Genomic DNA, 21,050 nt, shown 5'->3' with positions numbered 1-21,050 from the left:
CAGAGCAAATTTTCCAGAATTCTGGTGGGAGTGAAGTTTTCAAAACCCTTAGAGGGGATCATGTATTTAATAATGAGAGCTTGGAAACAGAAAGCATGCAATTTCTGCTCGCAGACAGCCAGCCACCTAAGTGGTGCCACAGCCTCTCATTCACAGCCATATTTGCTGATGAAGCGCTAAGAGCAGGCCCACCAAACCCAGCCATCACCATCACCACAGATGATGGTATTTGAGTGAAAGCAATTCACTCAACAGTTCTCCATCCCTGAATGAAAACTTATTAAAACTTCACCTAGGAAGTATACTGATGGTGAGGAAAATCTGTAATTCATCAAGGAATACCTTCCTGAAAGCATTCCAAGCTCTATGCCATGTTAGAAAAAAACTCTCACAGTTTTTACAACATTAAGTTTCTACCCTGCTGCATCCAAGTGCCTGGTTTTTAATATTACAGAGTTTGTTACCTCAGGACAGAAAGAGGGCAGTCAAAATCTAAATCAAATCATAGAACTGTAGAATGGGTTGGGTTGGAAGGGACCTTAAAGTGTATCCAGTTCCAGCCCCCCTGCCGTGGGCAGGGACACCTTCCACTACACAAGGTTGCTCAATCTAGCAGCAAACAAATACTCAGCAGTATTTGGTGCAATCTGCTTTCAACAGCGAGACACTAAATTCACCCCATAAACAGACTATACATGTATTTTGATCCATGTACAATTATACTGTCTTTTAAGGAAAAAAGATATGAACCAGTGAAATGTATTTAAGGAATACAGTGAAAAATGTCCTGGTTGTCATGGAGTTAATGTATAATCTATGAATTAATAGTGTCTTAGTAGATCTCTTATCCTCCAGAAATCTAAAGGACTCAGTTAATTATGGCCATTATGACCAGTGGCACAACTTTAGAGTCTTTCAATGTAATTGGAATTTGGTTTTACAAGCAAAGTAAGAGTTTATACCACATCCAAAGATATTTGGCTGCCTTAACTCCATATAATTCAGGGGGAACACAGTCTAATGTGTCCATACAGAGTCCTGCAATCTTTATACATTGGGCCTCTTCCAGGTGGTTATTTTAAGTCATTTTTGAAGGATATTTATAAAAATGCATAGATAGCGGCACTGAAAGCAAACAGCTTTTCACATGATTAATGCTCCTGTGCAGATGGAAGCATGACCAATTAGTAGTTGAATTCTGGCTGAAGCTGCTGTCTCTATTTACAAAAGCCCAAGGTAAGGCTGAAATACTGCTTTTCTCATTCCCACTACCAAATTAGAGTCAATATTTACTGACCACTTCACTGAGCAAAGTTCAGACTGTCCAAAAGGCATACACTGTATATTTCACATGATTTTGGCTACCAATCTGGACCTTAACACTGAGATCAATTATGAATTGAATTATGAGGCTTACCCTACAGGGAAAAGGTGTTTCTATCTCAGCAGAAAAAGCACCAAAATCTTGGAGAAATAAGACCTGCTGCACCCGCTGCATGGGCACTGGAAAATCCAGAGCCCCTGCACAGAACTCATAGTAATGCAGTGGTGCTCCCTTCCCAAGTAAGGGAGGAAGAAACAGGACACATAGTGGAAACTGCCTCTTCCACCAGTGAAAGTACGAGAGGGGGATGCTGGACCAGTTCCCCCATTTCTAGTGGGAAGGCCATAGGTAGGGGAAGGAGTAGATTCTGCGGGCCAGACCCTCAGGGCTCACTTTCTGGCTGATCCATTGCTGAAGTCAAAGGATCAGGGGGCTACTCATGTATCAGCAACTGCTCCTGGTATGAGTGGAGGAGAAGCACATATTGGCTGTTTAAATACAGACAGCATTTAAATACAGACAGGAAGCAGCATGTGGGGTCATCATCTCAATGTACAACAAATGGGGGTCAAGTCTTGGCTGACGCCTGGATGTGTGGCAGAGCTCTCCCATCACAAACACCAAAAGACAGCCTCGGTCGGACCTTGAATCTTTACTTTGAGAAGTCCTTGTGCAATATTTCTTTCTAATATTAAAAATAATTTCAAGGAGGTTGTGACCAGGATCAAATTGTGACAAGGGTCTTCACACATACCTCTTTTTAAATGAAAATTTAGAAAAATCAGTGCTATACTAAAGCAATATGAGGCAGCAGAGACAGAAGTAAAACATATTTTTGGGGAGGGAAGGAAACTCCAGCATGTTGACATGCATTTTATTTCCAGAGAACAGTCAAATCTCAACTTTTCTTGCATATTCTGAAAAAATCCTCATTGTCCTACAAATCCGGTCATTTTATAATGATGTATTTTACCCAAAATTAACATTATACTAGGGGAAATACATGTTAAAGTTAAGAGAAATAAAATTGTTAGAAACAAAGTCAGTAAAATTACAAAGCTGAAACCAAATCTTTTTACCTACTCAAATAAATCATTGACATTATGACAAGTATAAATTAATTTATTCAGCTTTTCCCTAAAGAAAAATCATTGAAATGAACTCATTCCTAATATAAGTGCATTTTCCAATAGAAAACTCAATAATCAATCTTTGTTCAAATTTCCTCAGCATTGAAAGTTACTTAAAATTGAATATGGAAAATAATCTGCAGTTTCTCATGTGAAGAAGGTCCTCCAGCCTTCACTTCTGCTTAATTGCAGTACAGTGAATGAAATTGCCCCTGCACTTCTGCAGAACATCAGACCCATTATGTCTTGATGTCCTCTTTTCCACACCGAACACTTCCAAGCAACAACGCAGCACACATGAAGCATTTTTCGTCAGCCTTATTTGTCTTTTCAGAGGTTTTTATGTACCTTGTAACATCTCACACCAGATCACGAGCAGCAGACATATCCATTTTTAAAGGCCACCAGAGAAACGTGAAGGGAAATGGAAAAAGAGAAAACCTACACAGCACCTGTCATGAGAAAAGCCCTTCTCGTCCACTGAAAGTCATAATTTGTTTTGAAACAGAAGGACTTGAAAGCCTCAAGTGTTTGAACGCGTAGATTTGATTTATCTAATTTCCAATCTTATCACCAGGTTGCTAAATTAAGAGATTTCAACATAGCAAATATAAAACCTATGAAAAAAGCAGATGTTTTGCGCATACGGCTCATTTAAAAAGATGCTGAGAAGGAATGTGCCCCAAGCAGCCTGAAGTGTTAAATGAATTAGAAATTACCTTGTTAGAGATCAGTTTGAGCTGTGGGCCTCTCTCACAAACTTTTGGCTCAAAAATAATACACAGCACTGTCCATGCAGCCAGGCTGGTTGTTTACTACTTTGACTTTTAAACTGAACAAATAGAAGAACAGGTTTATTTACCCAGCCTCTCTCCTACCCAAACAAGACTTTGTAATGAGCTAAAAATCCTTCTGTTTTCCTCCCTGAGACCCTTAGACCAAGGAATTAAGTATAAATATGTCACAAAGAGAGTGACTGTTTTACCTGCATCACATTTTACTGAATTATGTCATTGAAGTAAATGATATCTGGATTTCACCCACAAAACAAGGTGTTTGCATGATTAGGAGTTCACCACTAGTTGCGATAATGCTCCACTGTACAAGTCCCATTAGTCAGCAGGCAGCTGCACGCAGCTGCAATGGGCAAAGATCTCCTTTCACACCTGTTTTCTCTGCTGCTGATTTCAGAGCAGTTACCCTGATTTGAATGGCAGAAGGATTAACTCTTTCCTCTAGTTTTCAATAGAGCATTACCTTCAAGCATTTTCTGCAGACTGTTTCTCATGACATGGATGTTCTCAATGCCTATGAATTGAAACTTGATGTTGGAGTAGTTATCCTCATTTTCGTATCCCTTCCCTGCTGCTCTGTTTGCCATTGCGTTGAGCTGGAAAAATAGGGAAAATTATATGAAAACCCAGTAGCATGCTATTTTCAAAACAAAGCTTGTGGTCTACTGCAATATATCAGTGTGATTTAAGTCAGGTACAAATAGGAAGCATTTGTCATGGTGTCAACACAACGGGTTAGGAGTCGGGGAACTTTTACAGCCTACTGCGCAGCACTGGGCTGCTGAGCCTCTGACCTCTGTGTTACACACTGGAGTGAAACTTCATTAATAAAATTAAACATAAAAAAACACAGTTTATGCAGGGCTCCTCGACAACAGCATAAAGGTTTTAATTTGGGTTTAAAAGACTATTCTGATTTAATTTTTTGATGAGCATTATGTTTACTAGCAGAACACACCCAGCAGGTGGCAGTGTCTTATCTGCCATGCCGCTATTTCGTAACATGTACTCTGTAATGTTGCCCAAGTTACTCTGTTTTCTGCTCAAATCATCCAAAAGTTCATATAGCTTACTTCTTTGAAGCTTGGAATAATGAAGAAAGAGCTGGAGTGCTTCCTAACTTTATACTATTTTGGCTGTAGTTGTTTAAGACCACAAAATACTTGAATTAACAAAATTACCACAAATATTTTCAGTTGCAATGCAGAACTATCAAATATTGTGCTCTGCTTCAGCAAAAAATACATGCAATTGGAAGATGGAGTTTTATCTTTGAATATCTTGCTTGCTTCATGGCGTGGGAAAGTCACTAAATGATTCTTTAGTTCAGTTTTCCCAAGCATAAAATTAAGGGTTTTTTTTTAATGCTTATTTTCCCCCTTCTGAGGTGGAGCTGATCCAAATGAATGAAGTGCTTTTACTTTATTACTCTATTTTTATTTTATTTTTAAGTTTTATTTCCTGTAGCAAAATCTCACTGTACAATAGGAAGAAATTGCCTTTTTGCATGAAGTTCCTGCTCTTCTACAAAATGCACACTGTAAGGTTGGAGAGCCTTTGAACTTCACAAGAAATATGAAGGCTCTAGGAGTAACAAAGCAGTCCACATGGCAGAACCTCCATGCCACACACAGATGCCTAGCACAGCTGACAGCTGCTGCTCAGGAAAGATTTCAGAATTAAATAACAATGGATATTGCACATCCAGACTGGAGGGCCTTAACAAAGCTTTCGGAGAGACCTTATGAGGCATCAGCTGGACAAAAAGTGACTCATCTTCATTGCAGTGAGAGCCAATGCTCATGAAAAATCAAAGCAAAATATCTCTTAGGCATTGCCTAGGGGCCAAGAGACTATGCGGATAGCTCCATTTCTCATTTATTTCCCAATATTGCAGGCAGTACTATTGATTTGCTGCCTCTGTGGTCGCTTCTGAAACTCACAATAATCTACTTCAGTAATCTACTAATGGTACCATGGGATACATAAGAATGCCCCTTCCTGATCTCTTCCACCCCAAACACACATACTGCCAATATTCAATTTTAATTTGAGCTGAATGCAGTTGAGTAGGATTGATTATCTGCTGCCAATTTACCTCCAGCTAAGATGAACAAGTTCAGCCTTTTCACATCATATGTCAAAATAGGTTTCAATGGACCAAATTTCACCTCTCAACTTTCACAGGAAACAGCTAAAGACGAAAAACTTTTTATGCCATTAGAATTTCATTTTAGATTCACAAGAAAACAGCTGGATGAGACAAATTCTCAGTTCCTTTATTCTGTCCAAATTAATATGTAAAGATTTGGGATTTTTTCCCATCTTGACACTTTCTAGCCCATCTATTCCCATGAGCAGAACTTCGCAATAGGAATATGTAGTTACATTTCTGTGCCACCATTTGGAATTGAGGCATTACACTAATTTCATGATGCGACTCTAAGATAGGAACGGAAGGAAACCCCCAGCATTTTTCATTTACTCAAGTCCTGTGTAAAACTTCCTTTAACTTGTAGTATGCATTCAGGAAAAAGCATAGGGGGGAAAAAAATCTTGTCTATCAACCAGCTGTCTGCTGATATTCTATCAATGAACAATAAAAAAAACCCAGATAGTCTAAGAACAGCATGTCCTTTAAGGACAAAGTCCTCAGTGTGACTTACTAGAGAGATATAAATTATCTGCTGAATCCTAATCTTTCTCTTTTGAAGCAGACATCAGTGTCTAAGAAGAAAGATCTGTATACATAAGTCTAAGCCACCACAACCCCCTCAAACACAAAATGACAAACATCTAGCCCCTAACTGACCTAATCCTCAGTAAAATAAATGCTGTTAACTGTCTCTGCAGCAGATCGATTTTGTCACAGAAATCCTTTCTTAAAAGACAATCTGAAATAGCCCTCAGTAAAAGTAAATAAATACAAGGTTAAATTTGCAAGGCTTTCTGACACTCGTTTATTTTAAATATTGTCAATTGCCAAACTTTGCAGCTGCCACAATATTTACTAACAAGTTTTCCACATCACCTACCAAAATTCCATCTGCTGCTCTTAAAGTAGTTGTTGTAAAGCTCTCTACATTGTGCCTGACCTCGCTTAATCTCAGTGAATATGAGGATACAACCTCTGAAGGGAACAGACCTCACTCGGCAGATTTCCTGGCATCTTTCATGTGGACTATAACAAGACAGGACTTGGTTATTAAGAGTTATAGAATTAATCTGTTCTACTTATAAACAGTAAGTTTATATTAGCTTCTGTAAAGCTAATAGAGGAAAGAGAAAACCAAGACAGACAGCAGCCTAAGTAAAGCTCTGCATATGGTCACCCTGGTAGAGTTAAATGAAGTGGGAAAAAAAGCTTTCTTCCACAGCCAAGTCCTTTGTTTTGAAGATTATCAAACACAATGAAGCACAACATATGAGGAGCACCTGGGGATGCTGAATTCCAGGGCCCATCAATATTCATAATCTCTGCAAGGAACCAAATCTGATGAGAGACAAGGCAGGTAGTTTTTTAATTTCCTAGAGCAATGGGAAACCTTGCACCAGACTTGCTACCTTACCTTTACATTTGTTAAAGGTTCGCTGAGGAGCAGCTTGTGCTGATATGTATCACTTCCTACATACTCTAGATTTATAGATGCATTAGGAGGTATAGAATCAGAACAAGGCTGTTATTTGGCACCAGGAGCTTTAGTAAATTAGTCAGTCTGTAGCACAGAGAAGTAGGAATCTGCGTATACAAATTTCTTTACATCAAAACCCTTTCCTCTACAGAAGTTCAATGAAAGCAGACTTTATGTCCTGAGCGGCTTCTGAAGAAGCCAGAGTTGCTGGAAACATGACATCATTCATGGCAGAGCAAGCCAGTTTTACTCTCTCCACTTAAAGTACAGGCTTTTTTCACTGCGCACAGGAAGTGTCTCAATGTCATTTACCAGAAAAGTTCACAGAATGGGACATTCCCGTTAATACCTTGTGAAACATTACTGATAGCCAAGTCAGTCAGTCTCGAGAAATAAATCCCATCAGTGAGCAACTTCCTTAATTAGGGAAGACTACCAGTATCATCAGCTAGGAAATATTATGCTGTAACTATTATTACATATAGAAAACTGTTACAAACAAGCATTATTTAGGCAGCTAGGTCTGTGTTTCATATTTGAAGCCTGTTCTTCTGAATACAGTGGTAGCAATCCTGTCCTAGTGCTGATCATGGTTTGTTTTTTTCAGGACTACAAGTAAGGTGGTGACATCTTTGTCTTCCCAACAGAAGGAACTGAAGGTCAAAGTAGTCACCAAATTACAAAGTGCAATGAGACATGCCAAAGCCCTAATTTTCTGTCTACTGCCTCTCTGGTTACTCTGCTCTCTGGTTACAGCTGTGGGTGCTCAGCACTTTCCCACCAAACCCCCAAGATCTTCACTCAACCACCAACCAGACAGATTTCTTATTTCTGCTCCAGCTCTGCCCTTCCTCACTCCATCACAGGAACTGAAACAGCTTCCTTGTTCCTTTCCTTCAAAGCTTTGCTTCCACCTTTCCTTTTCCTGTGCTATAGCTCATCCCATATCTAGTAGGGATTTTGTGGAGATTTGCCTTTTTGTTTTCTTTTCTTCAGATGCTTGGTAACATCATCAGGGAAGCTACCGATTGTGTAAGAAAGAACATACCCCTACTGCCACCTCCAGGCACTGAAGCCTGTCTAGTCCTCATCACCTACAGCTGTTTGTTAGCACGTCAATTTCGATACAAGGGTTTTTCAGCTTCCAGCCTCTTCTAGATGATTACTGAGTTTCTGCACAGCATGATTTTTTTAAAGCTTCTATCATGGCCAAAGATTTTAGTCACATTCAGGGATATGGCATCTGAGATCATTATTTACCATATTTCAGATTCTCTCTCAAAAGCATAAAAGTGCTGGAGATATTCAAAGAAGGTTTCCTCAATTCTTGTAACCTCAGTAAATGGTCTTTCCTCAGCCTTTTGCAGAGGTCATTGAAATTTTCATGTTTCGGGAGAAATGTTGCATGGAAAATCTTAGTATAAGCAGGCAAAGGTTTGCAACATTCCAAACAGCTGTAAATACAGATTTATAATGGAAATTATTTTCACTGCTCTCATCAGTAATATATAGTTACTGATAGCTTCTCTGTGTGTGGAAGCAGTTCCAATTCAAGTTATTTACTTATCCGTATCTTAACATTTTGTTAAGAACAAAGATAAAAGCTCAGTGAAAAGACAAATAATTCTCCAGGAGCTAAAAATGTGAGCAAGGTTCCTAGTTGAGATTCCCCTGATAAACCCCAATTTGCCCGTGGAGTTGCAACTAAATCAGAAGTATGGTGAGTCACTTATGCTGTGCATCTTCCCTAACGTATTTAGTCCACATTCAGTGTTGCTATACGCAAGAAATTTAAGGTACTTACTTTGGGCCGTGTGTCAACAACATATATGAAATCACTTCCTGGATTTGCTTTTCTAATGGCCTGAAGCATCTGTTCATCCTCCAGGCATCGAGCACTAAAGCCAGATAAAGGCTGGCTGCTTCTGCATATGGAAGCCTGTGGAAAAACAGACAAACAACAGAAAAATCAACGTAGCTATTAAGCAGAAATTATTTAGCAGCCAGAAGCATTTACAAAACCAGCTCATTAGATGTTTGCGTAGGTGTACAGCTACGTGGGAAGGACGGAATGGTAAAAATTAACTACATGTTTATAAACTTATTTTTAAAAAGGAAATATTAAAACAATGCAACCCCACTGGCCCAAGTCTAGTCTTGAGTCCAAGTTTAAGAGCTATTTTAAATATAGTATTGTCCTAATGTGGAATAACTCCTGCAAGGTGGTCTGTAGAGGATGTGAGGAGTACAACACTGCAATCACAAGAACACTCATGTAACATAAATAATGAGTCCTTTTGCACTGTCACTCACACTTACCAGTTATGATACTGATTACACCCAGCTCACATCAGTGCATGCTTTACTAAACAGCCTGACCCTGTGAGTCCAGGAAACAAAAACCACATAACATGCAGCTAGATCACTGATGGTGGTATATTTTTAGCACTGCCTCTGGAGAAAGACCTTACTGCATGGAAAGTGGGTCAGGCAGCCTGACCTCTAGAATACATTTATTAATCAGTGCTGTTGAAGTAGGAAAGAGAGTTTCTCCACAGATCCATCAGGATCAGACCTTTACGTGAAACTGGGAAAGAAGGAAGAGAATGTGAAATGGGCTAGCAAGGAGGTTTTTATTTCTGCTAGGGAGAGGGATTTGTAAAGAGCAAGGGGCTAATATGTGCACTTTCCAAGCACTGAACATAAGCATGAAGAGAATCTGCCTGCTGAAGGTCATGACCCATGCAGACTGCCCTACGGATTATTGATTAATGTGAAAAAGGACATGCTTTTTTCCAGACAAGTCTTTGAAGTATGGGTAGTTAGTCAGTAAAACATAGATCTTTAATACAGAAAAGCTAAATTGTGTGAGAGCCCGTTCATATTTTATTCATAGTTTTTGCACACAGATTGTTAGTTATCCAGAGCTTTGCCTGCTGATCAGCACACATTCCAGCAATTTAATATAAACTTATACCTCCTTTGCATGAAGCAAAAATACATTTGGATATGTCCACAACCTGCCAATTTAATAGAAGGAAGATGTTTCTGTCTCCTCCATAGTGTGCCATACACACGTACATACAGGATTAAGGCTAAAGTTAGGGTTGTGAATGAAGGTTAGGATTCAGGAAAGTATGGTCTACAGCCCATTACATTGTATCATACTGGGGGCCCAAAGGGTTAAGGTGTGTGCAAGCAGCAGTATGAGAGAATGGTTTGTTTGTCAATTTAGACTTGAGTTTAAGGTTATGTTTAGCCCCAGATGAAGAAACTTTTTCATTGCCAATATATGCAAAATTAGAAAGGTAAGATGCTCTAGTGACCATTAGATATCATAAGTGGAAATTATTATTCACAGTATCCAAGAAGAGATCACCTCCTGCCAACCCAGGCCAATTGCTTAGGATGAGCATACACATCTATAAAATTTCTTGTGCTATTTTTAAGAGTAGGGCAAGAGATGGAGTCATGTTTACTACTGCACAAGCTGAACAGATAGTTCCAGAGTTTGATCTTATCATACTCACACAGATCTTGTAAGATGCAGAGAAAGATGCCACATTGTCATTGAATTTGTCAGTACCAAAGAGCAATGGGTAACTTCTGGATATGAAAGACTGTCTCTCCTGCATGCAGTAAAGTTCTTCCCAACCTGCTGTTTCCATCGCTGTTCAGTGTCTACCATCACAAATCTTATCCCACTCCTGCCCATTACATTGTTAGCTGCAACTCATGCCAACCTCCAAACTCACAAGGAGGGTTTTTTTTCCAACATTTCCAGCCCTTTTCGTATCCCTTTTAATCATAAAGAATCCAGGAGTAAACACAAAACTTCAAATCCTTGTGGTCTGAACCTTAACCTGAACTCCAGCTAAGCTCTTTCAGCCATCCTTTTTGGGTCTATTCACAGACCTTTTCTTGAAAGGCTACCCTTGATTCTCTTAATTGCTGCAAGTGTAGTTTTTCTCCTCCTAGACTTCCTCTCAGGCTGTGGCTACCAGATCCTTCATTGCTCTGTTCTCCTCCCAGTCACTTGCTCAGTTGCCTGATACTGGCCTTTGCTCTTCTGCCCCCCGTGTTTCAGGACCTCCTGTACTACTCCACTTCCTTGTGACACAGAGGTTGCATATTATTGTGTTAGCTGAATGATGAAGCTGGGTTTAAATGACTATATGCCTATTAACGAACTAGCCATAACTCCAGTGTGTGCCCATATGCACAAACGACACTAACCTGACAACAATAACTTTTTTTTTATATATATAAAATAATCATTGATTTCTTCTTGTGAAAGCTTACCAGAAGAGTTGCGAAAGCAAACCCAAAATAAGCCAACACTTCAGATCTGCAAATTCACACTTACATTGTTCTCCTTGCAGTAGTAAGAAAGAGCTGGGAAGCGCCTTCGGCTCCGAAATTTAGAGCTCCCCACTATGATGTGTGCAGTTGCAGACTTTGGTACATACACTTCTGTAGGATAGGAATCACAGACCTGTGAAAGAAAGCTCTACTTATTTTGGTCTACTACATACAAGTAACATTAGCCACCTCCACAGCAGAATCAAAATAAAATATGAAGGAACTCTAACCTCAGGGAATATTCCATCATTATTGTATACACATCACTGATGTTTCTCAAAACAGTCTTTTGAAGCTAGAAAGTATTAATTCTAACTTATGAATGGCAAAACTGAAGCAAAAGGGTTGAAGGGCTGTGTTTCCAAATGTTAATCCATGCCTCTTTGAGAACAGATAGGCAGAACATACATTCGTAACAGGAAGGATTCGTCACTATGAGCAGCAAGATTGTATTTACAACTGCAGTTTCCTCTGTAGCAGAATTCAGAAGTAAGGATGGGAGGGGGTGAAGGTCTCAAACACCTCTCTGTTGTAATGAGAGGGGACTACAGAGCCAAATTTTCCAGCAAATCTGATGATTAAAAAAAACAATGTCAAAAAAAAAAAAAAAGACTTGGAGAAAAGAAATTAATCCATATGAAATGAGGATACCAAAAGGCAAGGAGCCCTGACAATGCCTACCACTTCTGAAAGGAACCCAATGAGCCTGTAAAAAAAAGTCCAGAAGTTCTCTGGAGACAAGTGTGACAATAAATGGGGTCCTGATCTAACTTCCTTTTCCTCAATCTGCCTGTGGCATTCTGGCTGGGGTCAAAAGGATATCCAGTATCTCCCTGGGACTTTCTGAGATGACTGAAGGAATTAGGGTGCCCAGGAAGAAATTGGTTCTGAGAGTCAGAGATATGGAATGAGGGAGAACAGGAAGGGCTTGTGGTTACTGATGCTGCTGTGGTGAACTGGGTTTTATTCATGATGCCATTTTCCCTACTCTTTATCTTAAAAGAGGTCAAACATTTTTTCCAGTTGTTTTAACAAAAAGAAAACAAACCCTGATAGCACATTCAGTCTTCTCTGAGAAATTCACAGGCCTTCCTTAACATGGATATTCTCCAGCAACAGAGCCAATGGAGTGCATGAACAAACTTCCTTCAGAAATACTTTGGTTATTATTTCTCAGAATTTATTAACATTCTAGGGACTTCAATTGAGCAAGATTGAACTAGGCAGGACAGCAGGCAGCTAGGAAGATATATGACTTGTCAAATGAGTGAAAAACACGAACAGTCAATCACAGAGGTTTCAAAAGGATTGTGAGAATTGCTAGTGAGGAAAAAATATTGCCAAGTTCATTATCTGAAGTATTGTTTTTCTTAAAATGACTGTGTAGTAATTTTATATAACCCTACATGGCAGGAAAACATTCATTCAGACACATACCATTAGGTATGATTTAAACCTCTGCCCAAGCAGCCAAGCACTAATGTTTAAAACACTGTGGACATGTTTTCCGTGTTAAATGAAGACACATCCTTTCTCGCACACTCTATGTGTCTTCATATGTGAATGGGTGAAAGAACTGCACCTTACTACCTGTGTGTACAGCACTGAGCACAATGGAAACCTGCGTCTAAGCACTATGGTTATCCACAGCCAGACTGCTGCTTTACTTTACAGACAGCCTCTATAACAGAAAATCACAACTCACTCCATAGTCTCTGTTTACATCGCTAATCTGCCAATAGTTGTTTGGAATACCCATCCGATTATATTCTTCATTGAGGTCCACAAGCTTCCAGCCTTGTTCTCGTTCTTCTTTATCTAATTTTGGATTGAATGAGAAACAATACAGCTCTTCGTATTTCACTGGTGGGAAAAAGCAAACAAACAAAACCAATAAACCACTTCAGATTTCTCATTCTGAAACCACACTTCAAAGACAGATCTTGGTATTGTATTTTATGTGCTTTCTTTTAAAATAGCGAGCTTTGCGGTGCAAAAGCACATATCCTGCGAAGGACAAAGATGCACAGCTACATTATTCCTCTTCAGGATGAGGACTGATTTTCAGGCCAGTTTCCTTCCCCTACCTGGTCGTGTCAGACGTATCAGAGATATGTAAACATCATGGCAGTCTCGTTCCTGAGGGATGACCAGCTGGATGACCTGAAAGTTCTTGCAGCGGATCAGCAATGGGCAACCAGTAGCAGTGGTGGCCTGTTTCTCAATAGAGGAAATTTGACTGTGAAGAACCTGCGAGGGAATTGAAAATACTTATGCCAAGTGATTCAAATCTTTAGGAAGGAAAATAGTTATTTATAATGATGTGCCAAGGCAGGCACAGTAGCTTCTTGAAACTACTCTTTCAGGAAATCACCAGACTCCTCCTTGTGAACTTTGGGTCCTATCTTCAGCTGCAGGCTTAAGCAGTGCCTGATAATTACCTACAGACAAATAAGTGTTTCTGGAGATTTTCAGCTGCTCAAACATTAGCCTGCTCATGCTATCCAAAGCTTTTTGTTTGTTTGCTTTACTGCAAACTAGCAGTTGTCAGCAAAGGACTCTTTTCATCTGTCTGCACAGTGAAAAGATGAACTGGTTAGATAAGGCTAAAACGTTGAGCATCCTTCACTGGCAGAATGGGAGTCCTGATATAATTTTAAACACTGCATTAAATGAGATGAAACATTACCATAAAAATCAGGAGAGGAATAGTGGAACCAAAAGAGGACAGGGTTAATAATTAGTATGCAAATTGACAAAGGATTCATAATTAAGCTACATAAAAAACCTCTCTAAATTTATAACACCAGCGCTATATCTGTGTATATATATATATACACACACATGCAACCTATGTTATCAGTCCCTCAAAACAGATAACTCAAAATACTATGCAAAGAAATTGTATAGTATCCCACTCTGCACTATGCCAAAAAAGCCCCAAAACCAAACAGCAAAACCACTGATCCAGCACAAGCAGTCAAGGAGAGAGGCAAGAGCCGGCTGAAGCACGGCAGCAATTCCCATTCAAAGCATTTGTCCTTCTGTTCTTCCTGGATGATAGAAGCAACACTAGCTCACAGCAGCTCTTCCGCAGTCAATCACATCTGGTGCACATATGGTGAAGGTCCTTCTACTCCTTTTACTGTGTTGCAATATCCAGAATCCATGGAAAACTTTAAAAAATTACTAGGCTGGAATTTCACACGCTATGAAGTTATAAAGTCATCCATATGAACTGACTTATTGTGCTTCAACTGTTTTGCAAGGTTTTGTTCAAATTACCATCAATAAAGTGACATGCACTTGCATTTAACTGAAAAACAAAACTGAAAAATTCATACCCAGGTTTCTTTCCGAGCTTCAGAACCATTCTCCACAAATATAACATGAGTAGCTGTTAAATACAAGGTTCCCAGGGCAGCTTTTCTTGAAGATAAACGATCAAGTAACCGAACATTTTCCACCTATACAAAGAAATTACAGAGAAAAACACTATAATAATTAGGCCATGACATAGCCTGTGATAGTGAGATCTCAACATCCACATTTTGTCCATTGCAAGTGTTCTTTTCAGTACCATGAGTATCAGGGAAGTATAACTATATTACAAAACACTGTTATATTGTTATCTATTTCCAGATCTACCTTAATATTAATTTTCCCCCTTTTGTGGTACCTCTGTATACAAAAATCTGTTAGCAGAGACTTCCAAAGAAATTTCTCACTTGAGCTCTTTCCTGTTATCTCACCTTATCAAAAGGGCCTGGCCTTCAGCTAACCTCTAGCTTCATGTTGTCCGTTCAAACCATTCCAGAATGATCAGTGATACACAGGAAGCTAGATTAAAACAATAGTAATAGTGGTAGAGTATCTTTCCTCAGCAGACTTCACTCAGGCTCCCAGGCAAGTCTCTGCTGATAGTTTAAAAACTGTTCCAGTGTTTGTCACTGCGCTTCTATTAGTGCTGACAGCATTGGTCGCACCAGAAACTTTTGCCTACAGTCACTTTTCAATGGGAATCAAGGACTTCACATCATTGCTCTGCCTCACTGAACAGGAAGTGGGCTAATCTGTCTTTACTGCACTCCTGACAACAGGCAAGTCCATGACACGTTGTTAACTCTCAGATCACCAGCTTGCTGCTTCTGCACCATTAATATTTGTGTATGGCATATGTCATAGCCATTTATCTAATGCTATATGGCATTTCTGACTGAGAAACTAGAACAATTAAAAAAAATCAACCATTATTATATTATTAATTTAATAATTTTTGGATATTAAATGGGATAAAACCTGCCTAAAATACTTAACAGTTGGCTACCACAGGTTTGATGGGTTTCCTACTACAGCAATTTTAAAACTAAAATTTGTAATTTTTCCTAAAAAACATACCTAATTCAAACAAATGAAACCAAGGAATGCTGATGGTCAATATCATATAACTTGTAATAAATGACTGAAAAAGTTTAATCCGGATTTAGAATGTTGGATTTGTATAAGATCCCATGTGTTTCATGCAAGCAATAGCACAGATCTATGCAGCCTGCCCACTGCTACAAAAGATCTTCACCCACTGGCTAATTTTCTCTATATCCTCTCTTCAATTCTTCACTCAAGACTTACAATTTCTTTCATACACCCAGTCATTTTCAGAACTTGTGACTGATAACTGTTGAAGAGATATGTCCTTATTAAAATCAAAGGGGACTAGTCTTGTGTTCGAAGTACAGAAACTGACTTAAATGGTGCTCTGACAAAATAGGAGAAAAAAAAAAAGGAGAATAAATTTGAAGAAGACTTTCTCATTTTTGCATTAAAATAAACGTAATTTTGCACTAATTTCCTGAAAATTAGAATTAGGTGCGACAAATACAAAGAAAAAAAGAAAATCATCAGCAAAATCGATTTGTTTTTTTAAAGTGCCAGAGATTCCAGATCAGATTGACAGAAACTTTCTAAAATACTCTAAGAGATGGGATGTAGCAATGTATTCTCAAAGTTTTGCAGAAACAGTTCCACTGAAATTACACCAGAAACCAAATGATGCCAGCACCTGAGAATTATATGTTTACAATGTGTATTCCAAATGCATTACACTATTTTAAAAATATGAATAAAATAATCCTTAAAACCAAAATAAGCCATTTTGGTAGCAAAATGCTTAAAATCAAACAATTACTAAAACCAAGTCTTCTCCCTCAAGACCAGTTATAATCTGTTTTAAACAAAATAAATAGCTAGAAAGCATGGATGAAGTCTTTTCCCAGGACCATCTACTTCAGAGGTCATGTATTGGAGTGAGGAGGAATGGAAGAAGCACAGCATTAACCCAGTAAGCATTCAGTAGTGGGCAAAAGAAGAGATACAAAAGAGCAGGGATGATACAAAGGAAAGACATAGGCAGTGCCCATCTGAACCCCACAAATAACAACAATAAATATGTTTGTCTGTACAAAAAACATACCTAGACTGTTGTCCAGGCAACAAGGGCTCTGGCACAGACACTGATCTTGCGCAAGGCAGTCATCACTCCCACCCTACAAACTGAAGTAGTTAGCAAAGCAGATATTCACACAGCAGGGCAGGGCTGAAGGATAGATTTACAGGCTTCTTCATCCCACCTGTTCTCCACTCATCAATCAGAGCCCCATGACTGAATAATACTCATAAACAAAGCTCTTGGCTGGTTGTTTTTTAATACAGAGCTACAAATAAAATACAGGTTAGATCTGCATAATTAGGAACAGTTGTAATAACAACTGTGCAGTAAGTCATGTTTCATTAAAGCAAATACAATGGCTGCACCAGGTAAGATCAAAGATTCACCTACCCCTGCAATGTATCTCTCAGAGCCAACAACTGCAGTTGCTGAGAGAAGAGCATAAGAGGCAAGCATGTGCTGGTGCTCCCTTAGGATGTTATCCCAGCTTCTAAAAAGCAGCAGCTCCTGGAGCTTCCTAAGCTGAGGTCATAGGTTTTTATTTGTTTCTTATTTTTCAATCAGTTATTACTGAGAGACCTGTATGTCTTACACTATAATACTTAAATTTCTTCAAGAACCTTTGATGAAAGACATGCTCAAATGAGTTTTGGAAGATCAACTAGCTATTGTTGGAAAACCAACTAGCTTTTTAGCTATATATTTCTGGAAGACCAACTATTCTATCAAATGGATTGCCTTTGTCCATATGTTAATTTTTGAAAGAAATGTTAGAGATTCTGGGTTCCTCTATGAAAGCTATGCCAATTCTTCCCCTTTCTATCATACTTACCCATAAATATAATGATTTAGAAGGAGACCTAGGAAGTGTTGCAGCTTATATCAATTTCTCAGATTAGGTGTCATATTACCACCTCCTTTTTTGTTTTTTTCCAACAAGGAAGCTTTTAAACATTACACCATCATTCCTGGCTTGAGAGTTTTGTACTTCAATTCTTTTAACTTCATGGATACAGTCTGGTTCTGGTATTTTTTTTACTGTTCACTGTTGCCAGTTTCTTCTGAAACCTCTTCTTATAACACTTTTATTGGTGACAAAACTCCTGACGTGTTCTTGATAGAAAAATATGCCAGAATGGGCATGTTCCTAAATACCTTCCCCACTTTATTCATTGATTAGTCCTGTAGAGTTTCTGTCAGGATTTTACTTGCTTAAAGACATCTTGAAAATGGCTTTACTAGTAGTTTTTGCCAAGCTGTTCTTAAAAATCTCTTTTGGTCTGCCTTACTTTGTTTATATATTTTACTTGTTTATGCTGCATTTTCCTCATTAGGCACAACCTCAACTTGAAGAAAGCCCTTTTACTTCTAATAAAAGAAGTTCTTTTAATAAGAGGCATCCTCTTACTCATTCACCCTGCTGTTTACTTATGCAAAGCTTTTTTTTTTGTCTTTTAAAGCCTTTTTTCTGGAAGTTGGCTTGCAGCGAGCTCCCATATTTAAACAATTTTCATTACTCCTATAAACATTTTAAATTTTGGCTCTCTTTCTTTTTAATCAATTTTCATATTTTCATGTAGTTTCCTCTTTGAAGTTAAACACTGTCATGGGAGATTCCACCACCACCCCCACCCCCCACCCCCCTTTTTCTGCAATATACTGCATCTAAATGCGTTAGTTGTTGTTACACAGAGGTTCTAGCTGTATTTTGAGCCAGGTCTTTCTGTCACTAAGACCAGGTCCTAGAATTATTTAGAATTACTTAGATTTCTTTCTTTTTTATCAACATAAACAAATAGCCTCTATATAAGCAATTGTTTAAATCCCCAAAAATTTTACTCAGAATCACCCCGCTCCCAACTCGTTTACTCAATCTCAGCTTGGTAAATGACGTCTCCCACTGTTATTGCATTTCTGTCTTCATGCTCTGTTTGATCTTGTTAGGTTATCATAGGCAATGCCACTATTTAGGTAGGACAGTCAGTAGTACAGTCCCAACACTGTACTCCAGTCATGTGCTGCTACAGTTCTATTTTTCCTATTTAATCTTGTAATTTCAATCTGCAGAGACTGTTTGCTTTTGTGATGTAGCTAATCTGTAAGATTTTACTGTGTTTACTTCAAGACAAAAAACTCTGATCTTTGACAGCTATGACTTCGCCTGTCTTTCCCATGTAATTTGTCACTATGTGCCTCTCACATTGATTATTCTTCTTCTACTAAGTTTCTAATACACCTGTTATATCAACAATCTCATTTCTAACCAGTAACTTCAGTTTCAACATTTTTTTTTCCATACTTCTTATATCTGTACTGAACACACACACACATTTGATCCAACTGTCTATGTTTCCTTGCTCTAGTTAAATCGAACTCTTGGCGATTTCTATTTAATTAAGAAAATAGGATTCTTCATATACTGACAATTTTTTGTGCCAGAGCACAGAGTCCACAATAACATACATTTTCTGTATTCTAACAAGGGCTTCTCAGTTTTTCAGTACTTCAGAGTGGGTTAAGTACAGCTCAGAATGAGCTCTCCTGCAGGTTCAACAAGGAACCAGTACTGTTTGTGAAATGATGCAGCAAATGGAATTTTTAGGTAGCCCTTATTTCTGCTGACCTCAGAGAATACCATAAGGGTCAGTTAAAGTTAGGGACAACCTCAAAATTTGGCTCAAGAAAAGTTAGCATGACTTGTTGCTTAATCTTGCCTGTATCTGAATGACATGTCAACCTGTGACTGTAGTATGAGAAACATAAAGCAGGTTTACTAATAACTTGTCTCATGAACCACCTGATCATATCTAACATCCAAAAGGGATTTCCGTTTTCCAAAGGGAAAAGGAATTGCTTAAATCTAAACTCTACCTACATTCAAATCTACAGTTCTGATTTCATTCATTGCAGGGGGGTTGGACTAGATGACCTTTGAAGGTCCCTTCCAACCTAAACTATTCTGATTCTGTGGTTTATACTTAGTGCCATAAAGTGCCTTCAGAAGCAGTAAGGGACTCTAAGCTCTTAAGAGCTTGTTCTAAAAACTCTCTGCAATAACCTCCTGCATAGATTACAAGGTTTTCATCTGAGCTCCATCTATGTTTCTTCTGCCTCGTTTCCAGCTACTTAGACTCTCTGAAAAAGCAGTATATTTCACCCATGGTCAAGGGAAGAAAAGAGTACAGTAGAGCTAGCCTAGTCTTAGATTACATTCTGCTGATCAAAGGATTGAGATGGGCCCCCTTCTTCTCTACCTTCCCAATCAGGAAAAGAAAGCCAAGTCAAACAGTGCCTTTAAATGGTCTAGAGGGAATAAGAATATGTTCGTTTCCACAAGAGAGGAACACTACATTGCAGTAGTACTTTGGAAGAAGCTGAGTTTTTCTAGCTAAAAAGTAGCAGTGTGCTGAGAAATCAGCATTTATAGTAAAAACAAAAAAAAAAAATAACATCAGAAAGAGACACTATGGTAATTCATCTCATACTTTTTCTCCAAAAAGTGCTCAATTTTTTCACAAAAACTACTGTAGACTATTGGAGAAGCTAAGAAATCATGTATGTACTGACACATCAGGAAAAAGCATACGGGGCAGGGGCAAGGGCAAGGACAAGTGCTTTGCCCAAAACAAACAAAACAGTTGATGGGAGAGACCGGGTCAGAAAATACCAGGTAAAGAGTAAAAAAGAGCAAAACCAGCCTGGAAAGCTGAAAGCTGGAAGAGCTGAAAGAGCAGAAAAGAAAGCATTAACCAAGCCAGTCTGGAGAGTGGCATCTAAGTAAAAACTTCAGTAATTTATTTGAATCTGTTGCCCCGTCATTTATTTTTGCCTGATGACTGTTGTTGTCTAGGCTTAAAGAAAAGACTGCCAAGAGATTTATTTCAATGATTACAACCCCTTACATGGGGATAAAAAAAGTTGGCCAGAAACTCCATTTTCAATGCAACACAGATGACAGAAAAAAGGAGGCAAAAATAGAAGTTAAAGGGAACGCAGATTAAGACCAGATGGAAGGCACTTTTTACTCAGAGAATGAACATGAAAAACGACTTACGAACAAGGCTGCCAGGAGGTCATTCAAGAAAAAAATGTCATATTAGGAAAAAGCATGGGTCAAAGCTATATGCAGGCACAACTCCCACCAGTTTCAATGGGACTCCCACCTGTCGTGGTTTAAACCCAACCACAAACCTTGTTCACTCACTCCCCCCCCTTCTTGCCCTCCCCCTGCTCCTGGAGGGACGGAGAGGAGAATCGAAAAGAATGCAACTCCCACAGGTTGAGATAAGAACAGTTTAGTAACTAAGGTGCAACACAAACCACTACTGCTACCACCAATAATAATAATGCTAAAGGAAATAA

At 38.8% G+C, this 21,050-nt stretch overlaps 1 protein-coding gene across 4 annotated transcripts in view; it reads right to left on the bottom strand.

Moving 5' to 3' along the window:
• The window catches only part of MTMR7 (myotubularin related protein 7), a 45,307-nt gene that overhangs the window by 12,052 nt on the left and 12,205 nt on the right, over positions 1–21,050 (bottom strand). For all 4 annotated transcript variants that reach the window (XM_065696603.1, XM_065696620.1, XM_065696611.1 and 1 more), the window contains exons 2-7: positions 14,587–14,709; positions 13,330–13,492; positions 12,948–13,105; positions 11,247–11,375; positions 8,685–8,819; positions 3,712–3,844 (exon numbers count right to left, since the gene is read on the bottom strand). In XM_065696603.1, coding sequence (XP_065552675.1) covers positions 3,712–3,844; positions 8,685–8,819; positions 11,247–11,375; positions 12,948–13,105; positions 13,330–13,492; positions 14,587–14,709 — 841 coding nt within the window. The remainder of the gene's footprint in view (positions 1–3,711; positions 3,845–8,684; positions 8,820–11,246; positions 11,376–12,947; positions 13,106–13,329; positions 13,493–14,586; positions 14,710–21,050) is intronic.

This window comes from Lathamus discolor, chromosome 1 (genome assembly GCF_037157495.1).
Source record: "Lathamus discolor isolate bLatDis1 chromosome 1, bLatDis1.hap1, whole genome shotgun sequence".
Taxonomy (NCBI): Eukaryota; Metazoa; Chordata; class Aves; order Psittaciformes; family Psittacidae; genus Lathamus; species Lathamus discolor.
The sequence above is the reverse complement of the archived record's forward strand: the minus strand, read 5'-3'. Positions and strand labels throughout refer to the sequence as shown.